Source organism: Pseudonaja textilis, chromosome 5 (genome assembly GCF_049901715.1).
Source record: "Pseudonaja textilis isolate UNSWEBS1 chromosome 5, rPseTex1.2, whole genome shotgun sequence".
NCBI classification, from domain to species: Eukaryota; Metazoa; Chordata; class Lepidosauria; order Squamata; family Elapidae; genus Pseudonaja; species Pseudonaja textilis.
In genome coordinates, this window is record NC_141994.1 from 5,696,704 (window position 1) to 5,718,583 (window position 21,880).

General features: G+C 38.4%; 2 protein-coding genes across 22 annotated transcripts in view; one reads left to right on the forward strand and one right to left on the reverse strand.

Annotated features, from left to right (window-relative positions):
- Positions 1 to 15,492: 15,492 nt before the first annotated feature.
- Positions 15,493 to 19,212, forward strand: LSM8 (LSM8 homolog, U6 small nuclear RNA associated). Its single transcript, XM_026713061.2, has 4 exons — positions 15,493 to 15,639; positions 16,569 to 16,609; positions 17,745 to 17,872; positions 18,765 to 19,212. The coding sequence occupies exons 1-4, from the start codon at positions 15,609 to 15,611 to the stop codon at positions 18,853 to 18,855; spliced, it is 291 nt and encodes a 96-aa protein (XP_026568846.1). The 5' UTR covers positions 15,493 to 15,608; the 3' UTR covers positions 18,856 to 19,212.
- Positions 19,213 to 20,394: 1,182 nt separating this feature from the next.
- The window catches only part of ANKRD26 (ankyrin repeat domain 26), a 78,135-nt gene continuing 76,649 nt past the window's right edge, over positions 20,395 to 21,880 (reverse strand). For all 21 annotated transcript variants that reach the window (XR_015743740.1, XM_087934028.1, XM_087934027.1 and 18 more), the window contains 2 exons: positions 21,751 to 21,796; positions 20,395 to 20,563 (listed from right to left, as the gene is read on the reverse strand). Coding sequence is in view for 20 of the 21 variants with exons in the window: in XM_087934028.1 (XP_087790154.1) it covers positions 20,415 to 20,563; positions 21,751 to 21,796 (195 nt within the window). In the remaining variant the exon portion in view is untranslated. The remainder of the gene's footprint in view (positions 20,564 to 21,750; positions 21,797 to 21,880) is intronic.

The window sequence follows — 21,880 nt, forward strand, 5'->3', positions numbered from 1 at the left end:
CATTTTAAAGTAATCCATCACTATTCTAAATGGACAAACCTCCAAATAAATAGACTGCAATCTGAGACAAGGACATCTAAATTTTAAAAATCTATTTCTGAATATAATGGAGGAAAGCCCTAAATTTTTAAGCCCTAAATATAAATCTTTCACAAACAGATTTACAAATTAGAAAAATCAAGGCAGCTTGATTTTGAAAATATAAATTGAGCTTAATTCTATTTGAAATCGCTGTTTAATACACAGCAGGTATTGTTATTCCCCAAGTAATACTAAAGAGCAATATAGGATTAGAACAATTGAGCACTGTGCTATTAAGAATATGTGTAAAACTGTCATACATACAGAACTTTAAAATTTGGGTTTTTTATTATTGCAACTGTGATATAAACAAGCCTAGTTTGTGATGATTCTGCGCCAGTGAGGTCAATGGAAATTGCTTTTCTAAGTTAATGAATAAGTTAGTAGAAGCTATGCAATTCAACTAACTCAGCTGCCATAGCAGCCTCTAGTGGGAAATGTCTCCAAGTTATTTCTAGAAAGAATTAAACAGTAATACATACTTTAAATTCATAACAAAACCTGTTCCACAGAGATTGGAATATTAATATCTAATCATTTTTCTCCCTTCCCCTGGTGTCTGCAGAGGACACCAAAATCTCATTAGCGACGGTATTGATTCTTAGAATGATGGGCAGGTATAAACAAGCAAGCGGGTTTCGAAAGTTGGATCAAATACATACTAACCAAAATGATACAATCTAAAATATTAAACAGCCCAGTTGAAAACAAACAAAGGAGCTGATTTGTATTGAGAGTATGAGCCAAGATGCAAGTAAAAAGAAAATAGAAAAGAGATCATATCTATGACAGATGGAAAGAGCAGAACAGAAAGAATTCCCGAGTAGCTCATGGCAGCATACATGATATTCCTCCAACTTTTCTTTCGCTATAATGCTCCTGTGGGGCTGATTGCCCTCGGGAGTTGTGGGAGCGCCATCACTTGAGACTTTCAAGAAGAGATTGGACTGCCATTTGTCAGAAATGGTGTAGGGTCTCCCGCTTGGGCGGGGGGTTGGACTAGATGACCTACAAGGTCCCTTCCAACTCTGATTATCTGTTAAATCTGTTAACGTTGCTTCTTTCACGCCTCTTCTCATTACCTACATTTCTTACAAGCAGTCACGGAGAATGCTCCAGCTCTACAATTATTAGTTAACTCTATGAATCTTTCTCCTACACTTTGTTAAAATCAGTGGTGAGGCTTTTTTACTACCGGTTCTGTGGGCGTGGCCTGGTGGGCGTGGCTAGGGAAGGATATTGTAAAATCTCCAGTCAGAAATGGTATTTGTCGGTTCTCTGAACTACTCAAAATTTCTGCTACCGGTTCTCCAGAACTGGTCAGAACCTGCTGAATAACCACCTCTGGTTAAAATCAATTCAGTGATTACCATGTTGCCCCAAACCATTTCTAGTACATTGAACAGTAACATTGTCAGTGACAAAGCAATATGGCAAATTAATCTTAGTATAACAGGCCAGAGTCATTGGTAGGAGGTGGCAAAAGCAGGCGAAGTTGAACTCTATGCAGAGTCACCTTCTGCGAGATGGGCACCCATATAAATTTGAATAATAAATAAATTAAATAAAATGATGAAACTTGTTTTACATGAATATCTCCATGTTGCTGTCAGGGTAGTTTGTTGTGGATGCCACTGGAAATAATGTTTTCTTGTTCCTCTTATTAGAACAATATATCTCAGGAGGAATATATTACTACAGCAAAGAAGTGTGAATGGTGAACCACAAGAAAAGAAAACAGCTTTCAGTAAAACATCTGAGGCAATCAATGCTATTTACAGCAAAACCTGAACATGATTCAACCACCACCAGGATTCATGTTTAAAATGGCACAAAGACTGAAATCAGAATAAAAGAAAAGAAAAGAATAAAAAATAATAATTTCAACACCTATTTGGTCCTGGATTGTTAAGAAAAGATAGCATTACAATGAGAGTAGGGTTACAATATGTCTGGATTTTCTCAGATATGTATTACTTTTCAGGTGTTAAATCTCCATCAACCGGGAATTTAAAAAAAAAATCTAAACATTGCAGAGACACCTTGGTAAGAGCACTGATATCTCACTGGCTTCGCTAGTGATAGGAGAAGGACAGGAGCAGTATGATTGCATCAGTCCATTGTATGTTTTAAAATGCTAGCTTCTTTTATTGTGAAGGTTCACTGATTAAGTCAGAGATACTCTGACACAGAACGGAGTTTCTCCTCACAATTGACACAGAACGGAGTTTCTCCTCACAATATTTTATTCTTGCACTTCCTCTAAACAGAAATCCCAGCAAAAACGTAGTCCTGGACTTTCAACAGTTTGTTTAGTGGCTGTTTGAAGTTACAATGGCCCTGGAAAAATGGCCCTGGACCATTTTTCATACTTACAACCATTGCAACCTCCCCATGGTCATCTGATCAAAGTTTGGACTCTGGGCAACTGACTCATATTTATGCAATGTCCCAGCGCCATTTTTATCAATTTTTGCAACCTTCTGTCAAACAAAATCAATGGGGAACCAGATTCACTTAACAATTATATTATTAACAACTTCAATGATTCACTTAACAACTATGGCAAGAAAGGTCATAAAATGAGGTGAAACTCTCTTAATAACTGCCTTCTTAGCAATGGAAATTTTGGGCTCAATTGTGGTCATAAGTCGTAGACTCATTGTACTTATTTCTTTGTTTATTAAATTTATACACTGTCCATCTCCTTGATAAGGCGACCCTGGGCACAAATGCTACTGAGATAACATTTAGTTCCTCATATCTGCCTTACCCCTATACAGAAATCCCAGAAAAAAACAAGAAATAAGGTCTTTATATCTGGCATAGAGCCGTGGTTTCGAAGTCTTTCCTGAAAAATAAAATGGCTACTGTGAAATATGTGCCTCTGTCTCTGAATCTGACAATGGGATTCATTAAGTAAAAAGTGACACAGACACTGCAAAGCATAGGAAAATAGTTCCATTCGGGTTCTATCTTTTCTTTCATTTTACTGCAGCATTATCGTGTGTCTTTTAGCTTAAAAATAAACTGATAGTCATTAGTTGCCATTATGCAGACGTATATTTTGGTTTATGAACAGGAGCTGAGTGGCAAATAGCGCCTTGTTCATATTTTGTTTTATTGGGCTTTAGGATTGCCAGACATAACGCATGCTGTGGGAATGCATACCACGCTGGGGGTAGGGACTAGGAAGCCCACTTCAAAGTTTAAGATAATAATTTTAACCAGGCAGCATAAATGGTTTCAGGCAATAGGATAAATAGATGCCACCTCTACAAATTAAGCCTCTTGTTTCATGCTGTTAAGCAGAAAACCAGCAGGCAAAGTAAATCAAATCCCCTATATCTTCTAGTAAAGATGACAACTTAAAGATAAGAAATAATTTCACATACTCGAAAAGACAAGCCATAGGTTTTCTTTAGTTTTTCTGTATTCTCAAATGCAAGCCTATACTTGTACCAGAGCACAAATACTCTTTGTCACTATGTAAGAGAGAACACAGAGAGGCCGTACTTCTTAGGAAAATACATATTTGAGCAAAGGTGTGCTTTATATTAATATGCAAAGTAATTTACTGCTGTTTCAAGGATCTTAATTTTGGGATAGGTCCATGCAAATTAAAGGAAAGTTCTTTCTGTGGATGTCTGCAGTGATGCTGGGGTGAGGAAGTTGGCACTTTCCATCTTGTCTAATAAATTAAATAGCAAACCGACGATGCTCCAAGAATTGTAGAATTACAATTCCCAGTGGTTCTCTTCAGTGGCGATGGCCATGCTGGCTGGAATTGTAGTTCTTTGGTATCTAGGGGGCACAGATTTTTCTTTCCCTAATTTAGGGAAACTATTGTCAAATTCCAGAATCCTTTGTAAGAGATATATATTCTGTAAGTTGCCCAGAGTAATGTTCTTAGTAAGTAAATAAAATAAAATAAAAATATGCTGTAAATTTCTTCCATAATTATTAGCAAAATTAATACACACACACACATACACCATGTCACTGATACATATACAGTGTGTACGTGCACATATGCATATATACGTGGGAGTCAGTTTGTTGTAGTGGTTAAGGTAGCAGACTAAAATTTAGGAGGTCATGAGTTCTAGTCTTGTCTTGAGCATGAAGCCATCAGGGTAATCTTGAACCAGTTCCTCTCTCTCAGCTTTAAGAAGGAGGCAATGGCAAACTACTTCTGAAAACCTTGTCAAGAAAACTTCAGGGACTTGTCTGTACAGTTTTCAACATTTGAACAGAACACAACACAACAGAACAGAAGAAATACATACTTATACCTACCTACCTACCTATATGGTACCCTTCAGCTGTACTTCAAATGTTTAATGTTAATACAGAAGAGATTCTACTCTAAATACCTGCAATTTACAACTCTTAAAAAACATAGATTTCATATTGTTGAAAGGCTGGAAAATGCCTTTCTTCTGAGGGCTCAATTTTCCTGCTGGGAGGGCTCCGGTGCAAGGACACAGACAGAGACAACTGCTTGGAAGCGGGTTCTTTTTATTTTTCAGGAAGGCAAGAGATAGCAAGAAGTCTGCGTTCCTGGGGCTAGCCATCTTTGTATAATAAACCCCTGATTTTTATACCTTTTTTCCTTTTCTCCTTTTCTCCTAGTGTGTGCTTGTGTTTGTATTTCTTAATGTTTTAAATCCTGTCAGGGGTTGTCTTCATTTCCGCCAGAGGGTAAACTCCGCGTGGTGGTTTGATTGGATTATCAGTTTCATCCTAATGTTTTCTTATATTTGTTTGGTGGCAATCTCCTGTCTGTCTCCTTTGCAATATATTTTGTGTCTATTTGTTTTGCTGATTTGGCATGACCTGTTGTTTGTAAGGGATTTCTTTTTCTTGCTTCCCTAGCTTTCTTAATTACTTGGCTTTTGTCTAGGGGGCTTCTTTCAATACCTTTTATTAAATCTCTTTTCCTATGCAAGTTTGTTTTACGGCTGGCCTGATGTTCCCTTTGGGCTTTTCCTGCTTGGGTGTCACCACTGTCCTCATGAAGTTCCCTTTCCACAATATCTAATGTAAATATTTTTTCTATAAATTTTGTAAAATCCCAGTGTTGTTTTATATCAAAGATCAGAACATTATATCTGCTGTTAAGATTATAGATTTCAAAAGAACATATGTGTATATAATCAAAGGTTCATCAACCAGGGGTTTTTAATTATTATAAATCACTTCTATAAACTTACAGCTTTTCTACTTATACATTAATAGTGTTTTTAAAAAGTTAGTTCAAAGATTAGTATAGTTCTAATAAACTTTTGCCATTCAAAAGCAATTGAGAAAGCATTTATCACAAGCATTGACTCATACACTAAAAATAGCTTTGAGTAGGACGATTCAGCACCTACTTTAGTATTCTTTTATTCATTACTAGTTGTTCTTTGAAACATCAGCACAATGGAGGAATAATCTTTCATATGTACGGATTCAAGTACTTTGTGTTTCATTTTAATTCACAGCATCTTAAAAGACCATGGATTTGAATATATGCCATGATGTGTTCTTGAAGTTCAGTGAAATAATGTTTCAGGTATCTCCGCTTAATTCTTAAACAAAGTGAAGCTTTTTAGATGATTTATCATGTTCAAACTGAAATGTCAGTTCTTCCAACAAACCAGAAATGTTAACAGAAAAACGAAGTGTAGCTTTTAGCTGTGATTTAAGAGAAAAGCAAGGTAGAATTGACATGTTTTGAGTATCCCTGTTGGCAGGTGACATCAAACAGGAAATCATGTGATCTATGCAACTTGCTGTTTATTAATAGTAAATCAGGAATCTGAAAATGCTTTTGTTTTTAACGTGTATATGCTTTGCCTTAATTTGCTACATACACTGCTATAATAATGGAATATATTTGCATGAATAATCTCATTCATAAAACTATAAAATAAAATCAACTGCCGTAATACCCCAGTCTACACTTATCCATTCTTAATTCAAAATTACATGAGGAAAATTAAATAAGTAACTCCAGGAGTATCTAAGGCTTGACATAGAAAGAAAATAGGATGAATCCAACTTTTCTGTTGTCTGATGCTTTTGTTCCCATTTTGAAAGGGAGGCTTATCAAAGCAAGAGTTACCTTTCTTCTGACAGCAACCAGGCCCACAAGTTCTTAAGACCACATTAAGTCCACTGGATAAAAATATGTTATCGGGAGGCATCATTCTGCAGGATTCTTATTAGAGAGGTTTTCCTCATTACGTCTTGGAAACATCAGAAGTAATTTTAGACATATCAAGGACATTGTTTTTTTTCAAATCAACTTAAGTCTGGTTCATAACTTTGCAGCATGTGGGATTTTTGTAAATAAGTATTTGCTAGCTTCTTAACTCTTCTCTCTCAGAGTTCTGAAATTCTACCAGGCCTTCACTTTGTCCAAGCTTGATTGCCTTCCACTGTTCTGTTGGGATGCTGCAATGATATTTTACTATACTAACATATATGGCCTTATCTAGACTGCTCACTAGACTGAGTCCTTGAACAAATTTTTGTTGGAAGGAAAATCTCATCTGGTTCAGTTCCGAGCTGGGGGAAAAACGCTGAAAACAACATGGAGGCTGATTGGAAAGAAGGATGAAGCAGAACCAACTACATGTGATTCTGGGCGGCTGACAAAATGGAGTTGAGAGTCGGTGGGTTTTATACCTTCTTTGGGCTTTGTATTTGAGCTTCCTGTTCCTGTGCAAGAACATGTCCTTTAATATTCTATTGGCTGTTGTCAGATTCCTATGGGGTCATGTAGGGGTCATGGCTGACTCTACAGGCAAAAGGGGAAATGCAAATCCTAGGTGCTTGTCTGAGCTAATTTTGCCAACCTTTTGTTTGTTGCTTATCTGAGCTTCTCTCTTAACCCAGTCTTCCTGAATGGATTGCCAAATCTGCATTTGTAAAAGCTAGCCTCCTCAGTTTCTGCTTGGGGCAGGAAAACTGGGGCTAGATTTGCCTCCCTTAAGATGTTTTTTTCCTCCTTTAGGGGAAATATTTTATCCTGCCTTTTTAATATTTCCCAAAATAATTCATTCTTCTAGGGAGGGGGGACTTCTTACATTTTCTTTCACTGCCTTCTCTGCAGGGAATTTATGTGATGGAATGTGCACTTGAACCAGCAGGGGTGGGGGGCAACTCAAGAGTTTTCTCAGAAAGAAATCTGAATCAAGAGATTGCAGAGTCCCAAACTGAGGGAGAAGCGGAGAAGAGGGAAGGGATTCACGGTAACCACACTCTAGAACAGGGGTCCTCAAACTTGACAATTTTAAGACTTGTGCACTTCAACTCCCAGAATTCTCCAGACAGCTATGCCTAAAGTTGCCAAGTTTGGAGACCTCTGCCCTAGAATTTCTCAGGATATATCTACTTGTTTAGAAACTTAACAAGTTTAGTTTGTCAAATTTCTATCAGCTGTATGCAAATAAAGAATTGGATTCCATTGGACTTCATTGTCTCATATCTTGGCACGGGTCTGACAATTTCAGATGACTTTTATTTATCCTATCATGAAAAAATTCTCTGGCAGAGAATGTGACTTCTTCCAATTAAATATTGTTCTGGGAGATCTTTCTGCTTTGCACCACTCTAGAGATTCTCCACTTCTCCTTGGGTCTGGAAATGTATGTGTATGTATGTATGTATGTGTATATATATATATATATATATATATATATATATATATATATATACACACACACACACACACACACACACACACACACACACACACAAACACACACACACACACATACACACACACACACACACACACATACATATAGCAAAATCACTGGCTTGATCCACAAAAATACACTGAGACATAATGGAGACCTAGAAGATGAACAGACCTATGGAACAGCTGGCACAGCAGTAGGCTAGCACCAGATTTAAAACAGAAATGGCTGTGAAAGTCTGACTCACAGACAAACACTATATAGAAGCCTGATGATGGCAGATGAGATTCTGCCGAAACATTGCTACAACTTTAAAAGCACAACTACAATGACGTGAGAAAATACCCAAACAAAGCTGAATACCATACATGTAAGTACCCATGAAAACTTAAGAAAACGTATATATATGTTTGACTGACTGATTGATTGCAATGAGGTAGATATTAGAAAGACTTAATGAAAGAAAAGATGGCAAAGATTAAAATGGAATGTTATATAAATGAGCTTATCTTTTTTTATCTGCAATTCTACCATTTCCTGATTTTGATCAATTGTTAGTTCTTGGCATGGTCTTTTAAAAATAAGACTACTGTTGTGAGGATAAGCAAGATAATTAAGGACATTAACACATATGAATAGGTTTATAGATGCAATTTAACAGTTACAATGCAGCCACTGCCAACCTCATATGGTAGTCTATTAAAACCTTCAGAAATCATTGTAGTTCAAAGAGAAAAGTAAGACTACCATTTAAAAAAAGTCAATTTATATTGAACACATTTTTGTTGGTGCATAGGAGTCCTGCTGTTGCGTAGGTGTTTCTCCTTATTACTGAGCCAATTGTTAAAAAGAAAAAAAAACCCTTCCTGAAGAAGAATGCTTTGAGTATTTTCTAGCCATTAACAGGTATCCTAGCTGTTAACTGGATCTGAATAGCATTGCAGACATTGCTTTAGATTCCCACAGGGTTTAAAGACATAGTTTGTTGCTCAACTATGACTAGAAGATGTTGGGACTGAATTTAATTTCAAGAGACTTCAAGCGTTAGGCCAGAGGTTGTGGTATATCCCACCTATATTCATCCCAGGTTTATTTAGCATCTCTCAACAAGGACAGGAGAAAAAGCACTTTCTTATTATATAGAAACCATTTAAAAAATTACTTGCTTTGTTACATCTGCTTATTTACTTTCTGTTTAATTCTTGTAATTGAATCCTCATTTAAAATGGAACAAAGGTGTGAAATTAGCACTCGTCAAAAGAACAAGTAAAGGTTTAGTAACCCAGTGGTGGGATTCAATTTTTTTTACTACCGGTTCTGTGGGCGTGGGTTGGTGAGCGTGGCAGGGGAAGGATCTCCAGTCAGAGGTGGTATTTGCTGATTCTCTGAACTACTCAAAATTTCCGCTACTGGTTCTGCAGAACTTGTCAGAACCTGCTGAATACCACCTCTGTAGTAACCCCTATAGCAGCTTTTGCAAACAATTTCTATTATGACACCGTAAACCACTTAGAGAGAGCTGTAAAGTCCTGTGAAGTCGAAGTACTATTGCTTTTATTAAAGAATATTTTTAATGCAACATTTTTTAAAGGACTGTTACTCACTAGAAAGAGTAGAAGTATTTACTCACAGTGGAAACAAATATCACTTTGTGGGTTTGGGTTCAAGGGAATTATATAAATATCTGAGACCAGCATTAGGGAGAGGGAGAGGCAGAATTAAACCTACAATTTAAGAGGCAAGAAAAGTCCAGAGTTTACAAAGCACAATCCAAGTCAAGGTGTCAGGATTCCGGCAATTACCCTCATTGTATTTTTAGAGTTGCCACGAGACACAGTGTCAATCCAAAGCAACGCAGGAATCACAATGACCAGGAAACAAACAGCTAGGAAAAGAACGTGTTTTTTCCCAGCATCGCCTCCATCTGTCTGCTGTGTTAAATAGCCAGTTTCCAGGGCAGCCCATCAAGAAGGGCAAGGGTTTCTCCTGATGAGTAATTTGGCTGACCTTCTCTGCTCCTGCCTTTTCCCTGCCCTACATGTTCTTGGATCAGTGCAGAAGGCAGTTCCTCTTCCTCATCCCTGACTGGATGCAGCTGCATGCTTTCCCCATCTGACACCTCAGGGCTATCCTGCTGCAGCTGTGCTTCAGCCAAATCACCCTCCGATAGCCGCTTGGAACCATTTCCCAACTCCCATCCTTCCCCCAAGTGATATCTGAAGAGGTATCTAGGGAAGTGTCCAGAGGAGTCATCACACCCAGCAAGGAATACAAATACTCACCAATAGTGTGATTTTAAAAAAGCGCATTCCCCTGTATTGTTAAAAAAAATATCACTCTTTAGTTAAACGTTCTACATTCCCAGGGCAAGTAAAAGTAAATTCTATTTTATTCGGTAGTTATAGTGGAACTATGATCTGAATTTAAAATAACATTTAAAACTGAGATTTAATCAGTTACCCTTAAAAAAAAACCAGGATTGGCAAATTTGTTTTTTCTGCTCAGTTGGTCTAATATATCATTATTGTCAAAACAGTTTAAAACAAGCAATGGAAGGGTAGGAAAAACATAACCGATGAAGATAATTGAATAACAGCATCTGGAGTATTGATCAATACGGCAAGGGTATAGTTATTTTAATGAACAGCCAACAACTATAAATACACTTCAGATTATTCACTTGCTTTCTTATGTAGTCTTAATTTTTGTGAGGATCTTACTTTCAGTTGTCCACAAGAAAGATGTAAAACAGCCAAAGCATTGACAAGTATAGGCAGATGACAATGATGATGACAATGACAATATGATGACTATGGTGAAGACTTTATTTGATTTACTACCAACTTTCAACTTAGTTAAGCCTTTACAGCATCAAATATGTAAACAGAGAATATAAATCAAGAGCGTATACAGCATATATTAAATCAAATGTAAACATTGCATTTAAAATCGGCCAAAAGCTGTGCACCTTGGCTACTATTCTAAACGCAGAGAAAGTAAGATTTAAATACAATCCTCAGAGGGCAACAATGTGCAAGGCTATTTTCCACTGCCAGAAAAATAGGCCTCAGAGACTCATTTCTTTTTCTTATAGACCTTAATAGTCAGACAGGTGTTTTCTGATAGGAGAGACAGTCTCTCACCTGGGTCTTGTTAGCAAAAATCCTTGGCAAAAGGACAATAGCACTATTTATATAGGTGATCTGTTTCCTTTTTTCTAGCATTTAAGACAGGGCATCCTGTCATAGCCATTTGTGCAGAAAGAATAATTATTCCTTAGAACAGGTTTGCTTACATGCAAATTTCTCCCATTTGCATGCTTTCTGAAGTGTTTGATGCTCATAGGTATTTCCAATAGAAGAGAAAGAGTGGTGGAAGAAAAGCAGTGAACTCATCCTCCTTCACTCTATAGAAGTCCCAAAATATGCAAGCCTGTCATATCTCTTATCCAACTGTATTGTTACCAGGGCCCCCAACGTACAATGCAGCCAAAAAACTTACAAAAAGGCTTAGACATCTCACAGAGGAGAGTGAATATTCTATCAACTGCCCACTACAATGCCTCCAGAAGATCAAAGACCTAAAAAATAGAAGATGGAATTGTGATTTCATTCAATGTCACAACACTTTTATTACATTTGTAGATGGAGAAGTAGCGATAGAATCCATGTCAGCAATACTGCACAACACAGTTGAATACACTAAGATTGAAAGGTTGATGATGGACCTCATTAACCTCTGCCTCATTGCCTACTTTAAGTTGGATGGACAAACATACCAACAACCATGTAATCATCACTCTCAGGACTCAAAACAGAGTAATGCAGAGTTTAGATATAGCACTCCTACACACAGAACCAAGTATATGGATTCAGTAGGCAAATGATACTTTCTTACTCATAAAAAAAAAGAAATAACTAGAGAACACACGTGAAACAATCAACAACATTCTTAAAGGATCCACATTTACAAGGGAAAAAGAAAATGACCCACTGCTTTTCCTGGACATCCTCATCATTCATCACCATAAATACATGCCAGTTGCTAAATGACTGAATTTTGATCACGACTGTGGAGATGCTGCAATGGTCTTAAGAATGAAAACTGGTGATAAGCCTTTTTGCAGTGGTACAGTCACTAAATGAATGGCTAAAAGAAACAATGGCAAATTAGAAATGCCAGTCTATAGAAAACCAACCCACACTAATCAAGTGCTCCATTGCCAAAGTAACAAGCCAACCTCCCACAAGAGGAGCTGTGTAAGAACATTATTCACAAATGAACTGCAGTAACCCTCACGACAGAAAAAAGAAACACACTATATAATATCTATCTACAGAATGGATTCACTAGGCAGAGATTATACTTTCATACTAATAAAAAAAAAGGAACAACTAGAGAAGATACATGAAACCTTTAACGTATTTTTAAAAAAAATTACAAGGGGAAAAGAAAATGACATACAGCTCTTCCTTGGAATCTTTATTGAAAACTTGTATCAAAAACTGCCTTACACTCAACCAACTAAAATGCAGAAGGCATAATGAAAAAAACTCCTTAATTTCACAACGGATGGAGAGACTCAGTCTGATTCAACTGGAAAACTGTGAGCATCCTAGATCAAACTAAATGTTAGTATCCTAGCCCAGAATGTTAGCAAATTCCTGAAAGCTTGACATTCAGACAAATCAACCATCAATAAACACATACAAATAAATCATATTTATAAGCCATTTAAAGATAACAAGAAAAAGCTAAGAAGGAAACAAAAAAGACTACAACCCACCCCCCCTCCATCAGCAGTCAAGGACCAGATAAGCCAGAATAAACACCAAATCATTAAATAGAAAACAGTATCAAAGAAATACCAAAGAGAAAAACTCAACCCCACCAAAACTGGTAGGGCAAGCTACTGTATATAAACAAGAAACAAACCTATAATTACCTGCACTGATATTAGGTAGTTAGGTAATCAAGCAACATCAAGCAAACAGCGAAGCACCAATGACTCCTCATCAAATTTGAAGTACAAGTAATCATTGATTAAAAACTACAACTGAACCCCAAGACGTTGCAATTACCATAAATACATGCCAGTTGCCAAATGACTGGATTTTGATCACGACCGGGATGTGTGGGGATGTTGCAATGGTCTTAAGTGTTAGATCGGTGGATCGGGTCACATAAGAGGCGAGACGCGAAAGTGAACAATCAGCTCTTTATTGTAGCTTCAGAACAAGGACAGCTAAAGTGTGCGAGCCGCTTGGCTTTATACAGCCGGCCGGCGGCTCGGCGGCCAATGGCAACGCTTTGAATCTCCCACGATCGGCTCGGCCAATCGCGGTAGATTCTCAGCGCTCCAATCACAGGCGTTCAGTGAACAATCAGCTCTTTATTGTAGCTTCAGAACAAGGACAGCTAAAGTGTGCGAGCCGCTTGGCTTTATACAGCCGGCCAGCGGCTCGGCGGCCAATGGCAACGCTTTTAATTTCCCGCGATCGGCTCGGCCAATCGCGGTAGATTCTCAGCGCTCCAATCACAGGCGTTCAGTGGACCAATCGGGATGCGGTCCGGGTGGAATGCGAGTTTACAAGAATGTTAATACAGAACATTAAGAGTGAAGGCTGGTGATGAGCCTTTTTGCAGCGGTACAGTCACTAAATGAACGGCTAAAAGTCGAGGATTACTTGTCAGGCCAATGAAACTCTATGGACAGTGTGGGCCTTGGTTCTCTCTGCACTTGGTTACTTGCCGATGTTTTCTATTTGGATAATTAAAACATCTGCAAGCAAACAACCAAGTTCAGACAGCACCAAAGACTCCAAAACAATTGGAAATAAGCCAACAAAACTCTATGGACTGTTGGGCTCCTTAGGACTCTCTGAACATGATTGGTTTTATTTGCAGACATTTCCAAGTTGGGTTAATGAAACATCTGCAAGAAAACCGTAAAGCTCAGAGAGCACCAAGGTGCAGCTTTGAGCTACAAATATTTTCTTCTATTGAAACTGGACAGAACTAGATTCCTAATGTTAACCCTTGCAAGGAAGGCCGATGCATCCACTGATCCTCCTCTTAACATTCTGCTTTATTTGTCACTTTTATTTTGCGAATGCAACCCGCCCTCTCCATGGCAGCCAAAGCAATTCACAATTAAATTCTCAGCGGCCAAAATTCTGGGTTGATCTGACAAATTTCTAATTGGAGTTATGGCGCCAAGATGCCTCCTTTTAGCAACCTATTTAATCTCGTGCATGCATTCGCAGTACTGTTTTGGACAGTTTTGTTAAATCCATCCTGGTCAGTCAACGAGGACGTGTTTCTTTAGTTTCCCGGTGTGGCGTTCAGATTTCTGCTCAAGGAGAAGCTCCTAAATGCAAATTTATAGAGTGGCAAAACCGCTTCAGTCTCTTAATACCCGTTTTATCCTGAGGGGCTTTTCAGACGGATGCGGACCCGCGTTCATTCATCCCTTGCTTATTGAATCCATCTGCTTTCCGCATTTCCACGATAAAACTGTAAAATAACGGACTACGTTGACTGAAACGGTGTGTCTATCTATATACCTCACCCCGTTCCTAAGGAGGGCCTGGGCCTAAGCGCGCCAATCGCGCCTACCGTCCCTGTCCTATTGTTTCTTTTTATTTTTCTTATCAGTATCCATCTCATGTTATTCAAAACTATATTTATTGTTATACCCTGTATCTTGTAAGCGATTGACAAATCAAATCAATCAATAAAAATACCACAAAAACCAATCTGGTCCCAAACTCCCGCCCGGCAAATGTTATCGTGAGGTAAAACGCAAGCGAATTTTATCGTGAGGTAAAACGCAACTGGGAAACGCAGGTGGTTGTGTGTAGGGTTTGCACGGCAAATTTTTTATTATTATTATTTTTCCCCTCTGCGTCTTCTAATACACGGACTTTATTGTACTTCTACGTCAGGCAGAAGACTCTCGATTCTGAAATGTTAACCGCAAAACAATTTAAGTCGGTGCACAATCGATTCTTCAGCGACATCGAACCGCGTCTCCCCCGCTCAAATAGACCACCAAGCTCTGCAATTGGGAAGGATCCGAGCTGCAAAAAAATAAAATAAAATAACCCAGCCAAGCACCAAATTGTGGCGAAACAGTTCCTGCTACCACCGACAGTCCGGAGTTTTGCAGTCCGGTCGGCCGTCGCTCTACCTCTAAGCCAGGGGCCTCCAACCTTGACAGCTTTAAGCCTGGCGGACTTCAACTCCCAGAATTCTTGGGAGTTGAAGTCCGCCAGGCTCAAAGCTGCCAGGGTTGGAGGCCCCTTGCTCTAAGCGACGGAGAAACCGTCACTACAAACGCTGTTCCCTGTTCCGAACCCGCGTATGATCGCGAGAAAGTCCGATAACATTCGGCCACCATAGACTCCTAGATTAATCTCTACCTTTAACTGTAAAGGGATGCTGCTTCCGGATATCCTTGGCGCCATTTTTCAATGAACTCCGTATTAAGATTCTAAAGCTGTCTTCCTTTTCAATTTGAAGAAAGGTGTATAAAACATACAAGTTTGCTAACCAGCCATTTGTGTGTGTGTGTGTGTGAGAGAGAGAGAGAGAGAGAGAGAGAGAATTTCCCTTAAAGAATAATGGAACCGGAACAGCCCTTTCTTACCGAAGATGTGACTACTCTACACCTTTTTCTACATCGCACGTTCTGCAGAACTTTCGCGCGCGCGCGCGCGCGCACTAACCAACGTCCACGCCACGTGAGACGATTTAGTTTCTCGCTTGAGATCGGGAAACCTCGCGATAGCTTATCCTGGGCGGACCGAACGTAAAGATTCAATCGTCGGCATGACCTCCGCGTTGGAAAACTACATCAACCGTATCCTTCTGTTGTGACGAACGCTTACAAAACGGGTGAAAAATACGCGAGTGCTGAAGGGGCAAAAGCGGGAATGGGGTGGGAAAGTAAAGCGCTTTGAGGGACTCCCGTCTAATTTCGCATTTCAGTCTTCGCCTATTGTTCCCCCCCCCCCGCGCCCGAGGGGAGGTTCGGCAACCTGCAATTGGCTGCAAGCTCTGCCATTCTTCTCTCTTTTTTTTCTTCAGAATCGGCTCCGCTTGGATTGGTTCGATTTCGTGCGAGGGGGCGGGCTTTGCTGTAGAACGAAAGCGGTCCTAAAACTTGGCCAGTTTAAGACTTGTGGACTTCAACTCCCAGAATTCCTGAGCTAACATGACTGGAGGAGGAATTCTGGGAGTTGAAGTCCACAAGTCTTAAAGCTCTGTCAAGTTTAAAGACTTCTGAATTTTATCATCTGTCTGTCTGTCTATTGTCTCCCCACCCATATCTGTCTGTCTGTCTGTCTAGCTATCTGTCTATCCATCCATCCACCCACCCATCTCTATCTATCTGTCCATCCACCCGTCATCTATCACAAGGGTCTTCCCACTTGGCCAGTTTAAGACTTGTGGACTTCAACTCCCAGAATTCCTCAGCTAACATGACTGGGAGGAGGAATTCTGGGAGTTGAAGTCCACAAGTCTTAAAGCTGTCAATAGGCATGCATATATATATATACACACAGGCAGATGGATGGAGGGATAAAATTTCTGTGGGAGGAAAAGGGCATAATTGCTGAAGCAATTAGTTTTGAATAGGGAGAGATCTAGTTTCTTAAAAGGCTCTATATGTAGCATTAGCAAGCGTCAGCTTATCCTTTTCATTTGGCACGGAACCAGGAGCATACACACAATTATACGTTCACAAAGACACACCAGCTTAAGGTCATTCCTTGACATGAATTTTAGGTACGGTTGCTGTGATTACTTCAGATGGCCGAATGATTGTGGTGAGGTTTTCTTTTAAACTCATTTATTTTCTAAAACGTTTTGACTTGCGTTGTGCTATTTTTTGCCTGCCGCTAGTGTTAAAATGGGACACGGTGGCTCAAGGGGCTAAGACGCTAAGCTTGTCGATCAGAAAGGTTGGCAGTTTGGCGGTTCACATCCCTAGCGCTGCATTAATGGAAGGGGCTCCCGTTACTTGTCCCAGCTTCTGCCAACCTAGCAGCTTGAAAGCATGTAAAAATGCAAAGTAGAAAAATAGGGGACCACTTTGGTGGGAAGGTAACAGCATTCCACGTGCCTTCGGCGTTTAGTCATGCCGGCCACATGACCACGGAGACGTCTTCGGACAGCGCTGGCTCTTTGGCTTTGTAACAGAGATGACCGCCGCCGCCTAGAGCTGGAAAGACTAGCACCTACGTGCGAGGGGAACCTTGACCTTTTAGTGTTAAAATCTCATTCAAGAATTTTTTGCCCATTGTGAAAATAATCGGTGTGACGTCCTTGTGATTACAGCATGGATATCTAGATTTGCAGAGTTAACGTCAACCATTAATTAACCATAACCCATTTATTGGTAGAAAAAAAGTCTGCAGTGAAATAAGTGGATATAATTGGTCATGGTGGCCTAGTGGTTAAGACACTGGGTTTGTCAACCAGAATGTTGGCAGCTTGAGACCCAAGTATTGGGTTGATGCTATGAGCTCCTGTTCTTGCTCCAACTCCTGCCAGTCTAGCAGTTTGAAAGCATGTAAATACGGGTAGGTAAATACCAGTAGGTACCCGCTTCAGAAGGAAGGTAACAGTATTCACTGTATAGTCATGCTGGCCACATGATCATAGAAATGTCTTCAGACAATGCTGGCTCCCTCAGTTCGGAAATATGAGCACTTCCCCCTAGAATCACACTTGACTGGAAAGGAGAAATCTTTACTTTTTAAACTGATTGATGTCAAAAAACTCACTGGTGAGGAAAAAACAGTCGAGGCCTGGTTTGATGTCAATATATAATTTATTGTTATCCATCTCATTTAAATATGAATTGCTGTTAAAGATTTTTAAGATTAAAAATAAATAATTTTAACAAAGATGCTTTAACAAATGAAAATTTGATAGACTGCATTTATGTATTTATTTTAGGGCACTCTCAAGGGCTTTGATCAGACAATCAATTTGATTTTGGATGAGAGCCATGAAAGAGTATTCAGTTCTTCGCAAGGAGTGGAACAAGTAGTATTAGGACTATACATTGTGAGAGGAGATAATGTGTAAGTTTTATCATTTTGAAGATAATGTAATTTCAGTTGCTGTTAAGGTATGATGAAATCACCTGTTATTTGAGAGCCTATCTGGAAAGAAGGTTACTGGTATCCCTCTAAGCTGTGGTTTCTCAAAGTTTTTCCCCCATCACACCTTCCTTTAGGTACACACCTCCCTTAAAAATCCAAATCAAATGAATAATTAAAATAATATGGTACGATGAAAGTTTGGGAAAGTTGGATAGCAACGTAATTGAAAGGCCTTCATGCCTCCCCTGCATTCTGTCTACACCTCCCCCAGAGGACCTGTTTGGAAAGCCTACTTTTTAAAGTTTTTCATTCTACTCTGATGAAAATTCACTTTCCTTTGCCCCTTCCAACTACTTGCATACTAACATTTATATATTCTTCCTTTATAATCCAACCCTTATGCTTTATTTATCTGTTCATTAATATCATCTCTTGTCTAACATTCATAACCAGACTTTATTTCTTAAACAGCCAAGTCATGCCAAAGTCTGATATTCCCTCTGAACCTTCTGTATGTTTTCTTGAACATACTTTTGTATACGTGTATATGACTGCAATGTAAGGGAAAAATAATTGCTTAATTTCTTTTTTTTAAGTCATTTTTGCACAAAATACTTTTCTGTATTGTTCGTGTAAGTTATTGTTTCCAAGGGTTTTTTTTTAATGGGGTAACCATTTCAGTACAATCCACAGGGACTAGATATTATACCCTTCTTTTGTAGAATTCCATTAATACTTTTCAGTTCACTGAAAAGTATGAAAAGAATATTAAGTAGAAATAACTATTTTTGTAGTAGAATGGTATTCAGGATCTGTTGGTATTTAATTTAAAATATCTCTGTAACTAGAGCAATCCAAATTTCTTTTTCAGAGCTGTAATTGGAGAAATAGATGAAGAAACAGATTCCGCCCTTGACTTGGGAAATATTCGAGCAGAACCTCTGAACTCAGTTGTACATTGAAAGACAGAAGAATAAGGACTGCTTTACAGAATTATTTATACAATGGCAAGACTCCGTTTTAAAATTAACATAATTTGGATCATTTATACCTATTTTTTACTGTTACAGCTTTATGTAAATTAAAGTATACATTTTACTGCTGACTCCAACATAGCAATGGGAAAAACAACTTTAAAAATTGATATCTAGAAGTGTTATAGCTTAGAACATAAGGAAATGAAAATTCTAAACTACTGACACAAAAGAAATATTTTGCTGGGAAAAACATTCATAAAAAGTAAATGATTTTTAAATTTTATTAAATAAATCACATTAAGTACAATCGTACTTAATAAAAATATTTTTAATTTCTTAAAATAATGACTGGGTGGTTTGTGCCATTTTAATTTACTAAGCCATTTTAAATAATGGAACGTATTCATGTGAGTGGGGATGATTTGCAACATGAATGAAACTTCCCTTTCCATCCCCACCTCAGTTCAGAGTATGCAGGATCCTCTAAATCTTCTAGCTGTGATTAGGAGACAGAACTCCACTACCAGCTATTGTTCTTCTAATGAATGGGGCCTCTAAAAGTTGTGATACATCTTGGGGCTTTTGTGTGTGTGTGTGTGCTAACATTCAAAATAAATAGAATTTTCAGAAATTGTAAACTTAGGACACACTATATCACTTGAGCATATTCTATCTCGGGTATAAAACTGGATTTCTCGAAGGGTCAGACCAGCATTGTAGTTCTCCGCTGGTGGGCTGGGGAGATGGGATACCTCCAGCACCCTGCTGGCCAAAACGGGGTGCAAGGTGCTGCATGAGGGCCCCCCCATACCCCATTTTCAGCCTGGACAGCCTCCTGCAACACTCTGCCAGCTAAAACTGGCACAGGGGGCCCTCATGCTTGCTGCGGGCCGGTCCTTTGCTATTTCCAGGCTAGCCCCCATGGGCCAGATTTAAGCACCCCACGGGACAGATTTGTCCCATGGGCCTTTAGTTGGACACCCCCTGTTCTATCTCAATGGCAATGGATACCTTACAGCACCACCCTTGAAAAAACTATAAAACAATAGCCTGAACCAGTTCGAGATATAGAAAATGCTGGAGGTTTTGCTTTAATCAAATCATCAGTGCGTTTTGGGGACTACAAAAATACAGATCAGAAGTCTCTTGGCACTACTGCTGGAATGGCTTATCAGTATGGGATGCCTAATGCTGAACCTACGTAAAAATGATTAATAGAAAAAGTAGAAATGCCATGTATAATGAATGCATTTGAGGGCATAAAGCAAATGTTATCAGAAAACAGTAACTTACCTGACAACGTGCAAATTAATTAAAAGTACAAGAGCAAATCTAGGAAGGACTTTTAAAATATAATTTACATATAACTACAAACTTAACAAAGGCAGTTTTACAAGTAGGGCTAGTGTGAATTTACTAAAGGAAGATATGGGGAACCCCATGAGTATGAAGTGTTTTCTCTGCATACAAGTACCCGGTGCCAGATATGCATCCTATTGAAAAGTTAAGCAATCAGGCCGTATCTACAAGTTTGCAGACTTTATTCAAATCATATAGTTTTTCTTTAAAACATCTAGATACTGCTGTCTTGCCTTGGAAACTTGATCCTGGTCTATGTTCGATGTTTTCGAAGATCCATCAACTGATCCTACAGGGGAGATTCTAACTGACCCAGCATCAAGTTCAGCTTTAGCTGAAAAACAAGAGTTATTTTTGACAGGTTTCATATCATCTGATGAAGTGACAATGGAATCAGAACGCCAATTTTGTTGGATATCATAAGCGTTATTTTTAAATGTGCTTATTTTGCTATGGGAGAAAAAAAAACTTTCTAGCCACAGTGTATACCTTTGCAAACACACACATTTTAGAAATAAGGATAACAACTTCACCCTATATTACCAATGTCTTCTATGCAGAATAAATCATACTGTAATAGTCAAAGGGAATGTTTGAGGTTATATATAGCAGAAACTAGACAACAGCATCAGTGCTAGTGAGTGATTTGCTACATTTCTACACAGGGAGCTATATGTACAGTGTGTAAGATGTGTAAGCACACACACACTAAACAAAGCTCCACACTTATAGCACTGATCTTACATAGTTGAGTAATGAAATACCTACAAGCAAACACACAAGATCAGAGAACAATGGAGAATTCTCTGTGGTCCAAAAATTGGCATGGTTATTTGATGGAAGCACTAAAATTTGTATGTCTTGTAGGAATTTTAAAGTATCATTTTCACATTTTTAGTTTAATTTTATATGTTATTTTTTTTTCATGTGGATAATCCAAAATGAAACATGCATATATGTAGAAAAACTTTTCAATGTGCTATAAAGTACATGAATAATAGTTCGCTTCGAATTTCATCTCAAAATTGAATTTATATAACTTGCTTTATTAAAGCAATTTATCCATTATAAATTAGCATGCTATCATGTTTAAAATCAATGGAATAAGTTACACTTCACTTAAATTTTTATTAATCTCAGCAGAGCTAAATTTACCTTTTATCTATTGAATACATAGCTAGTTCTGAGTGTTTCAGGTTCTAAAACAATTGCTTATATTTCTATAAACTAATAGTGTATCTAAAATATTAGATTATTTCCTCCCTTATTTACATTACTTTGTATATTATACATTAGAACTATATTTCTACGATGTGGATTAGTTTATTGCTCAACAGGTAACAATGGGTTTTATATCTTTATGTTCTAAAAATAAGTTGCTGAAATGTAAATGATGAGGTGCAGTGTCTCAAAATTTCACTATTAATCTCATTTTCTTGGCGGCCAGGGGTGGGGTGGGGTGAGGGACAAAGCAAACAGCAGAATAAGTTTCAAGTTGTCAACATGTAATTTTCTATTTACCTTGGTCCAGTTCTTTTGTGATACTTTTTTCTAATTCCATCTGCATCTGAAATTATATTTAGATTATGGTTGAAATAATATTAAATGTAAAATGAAAATACATCAACACAGTATCACTTAAGATATTTTA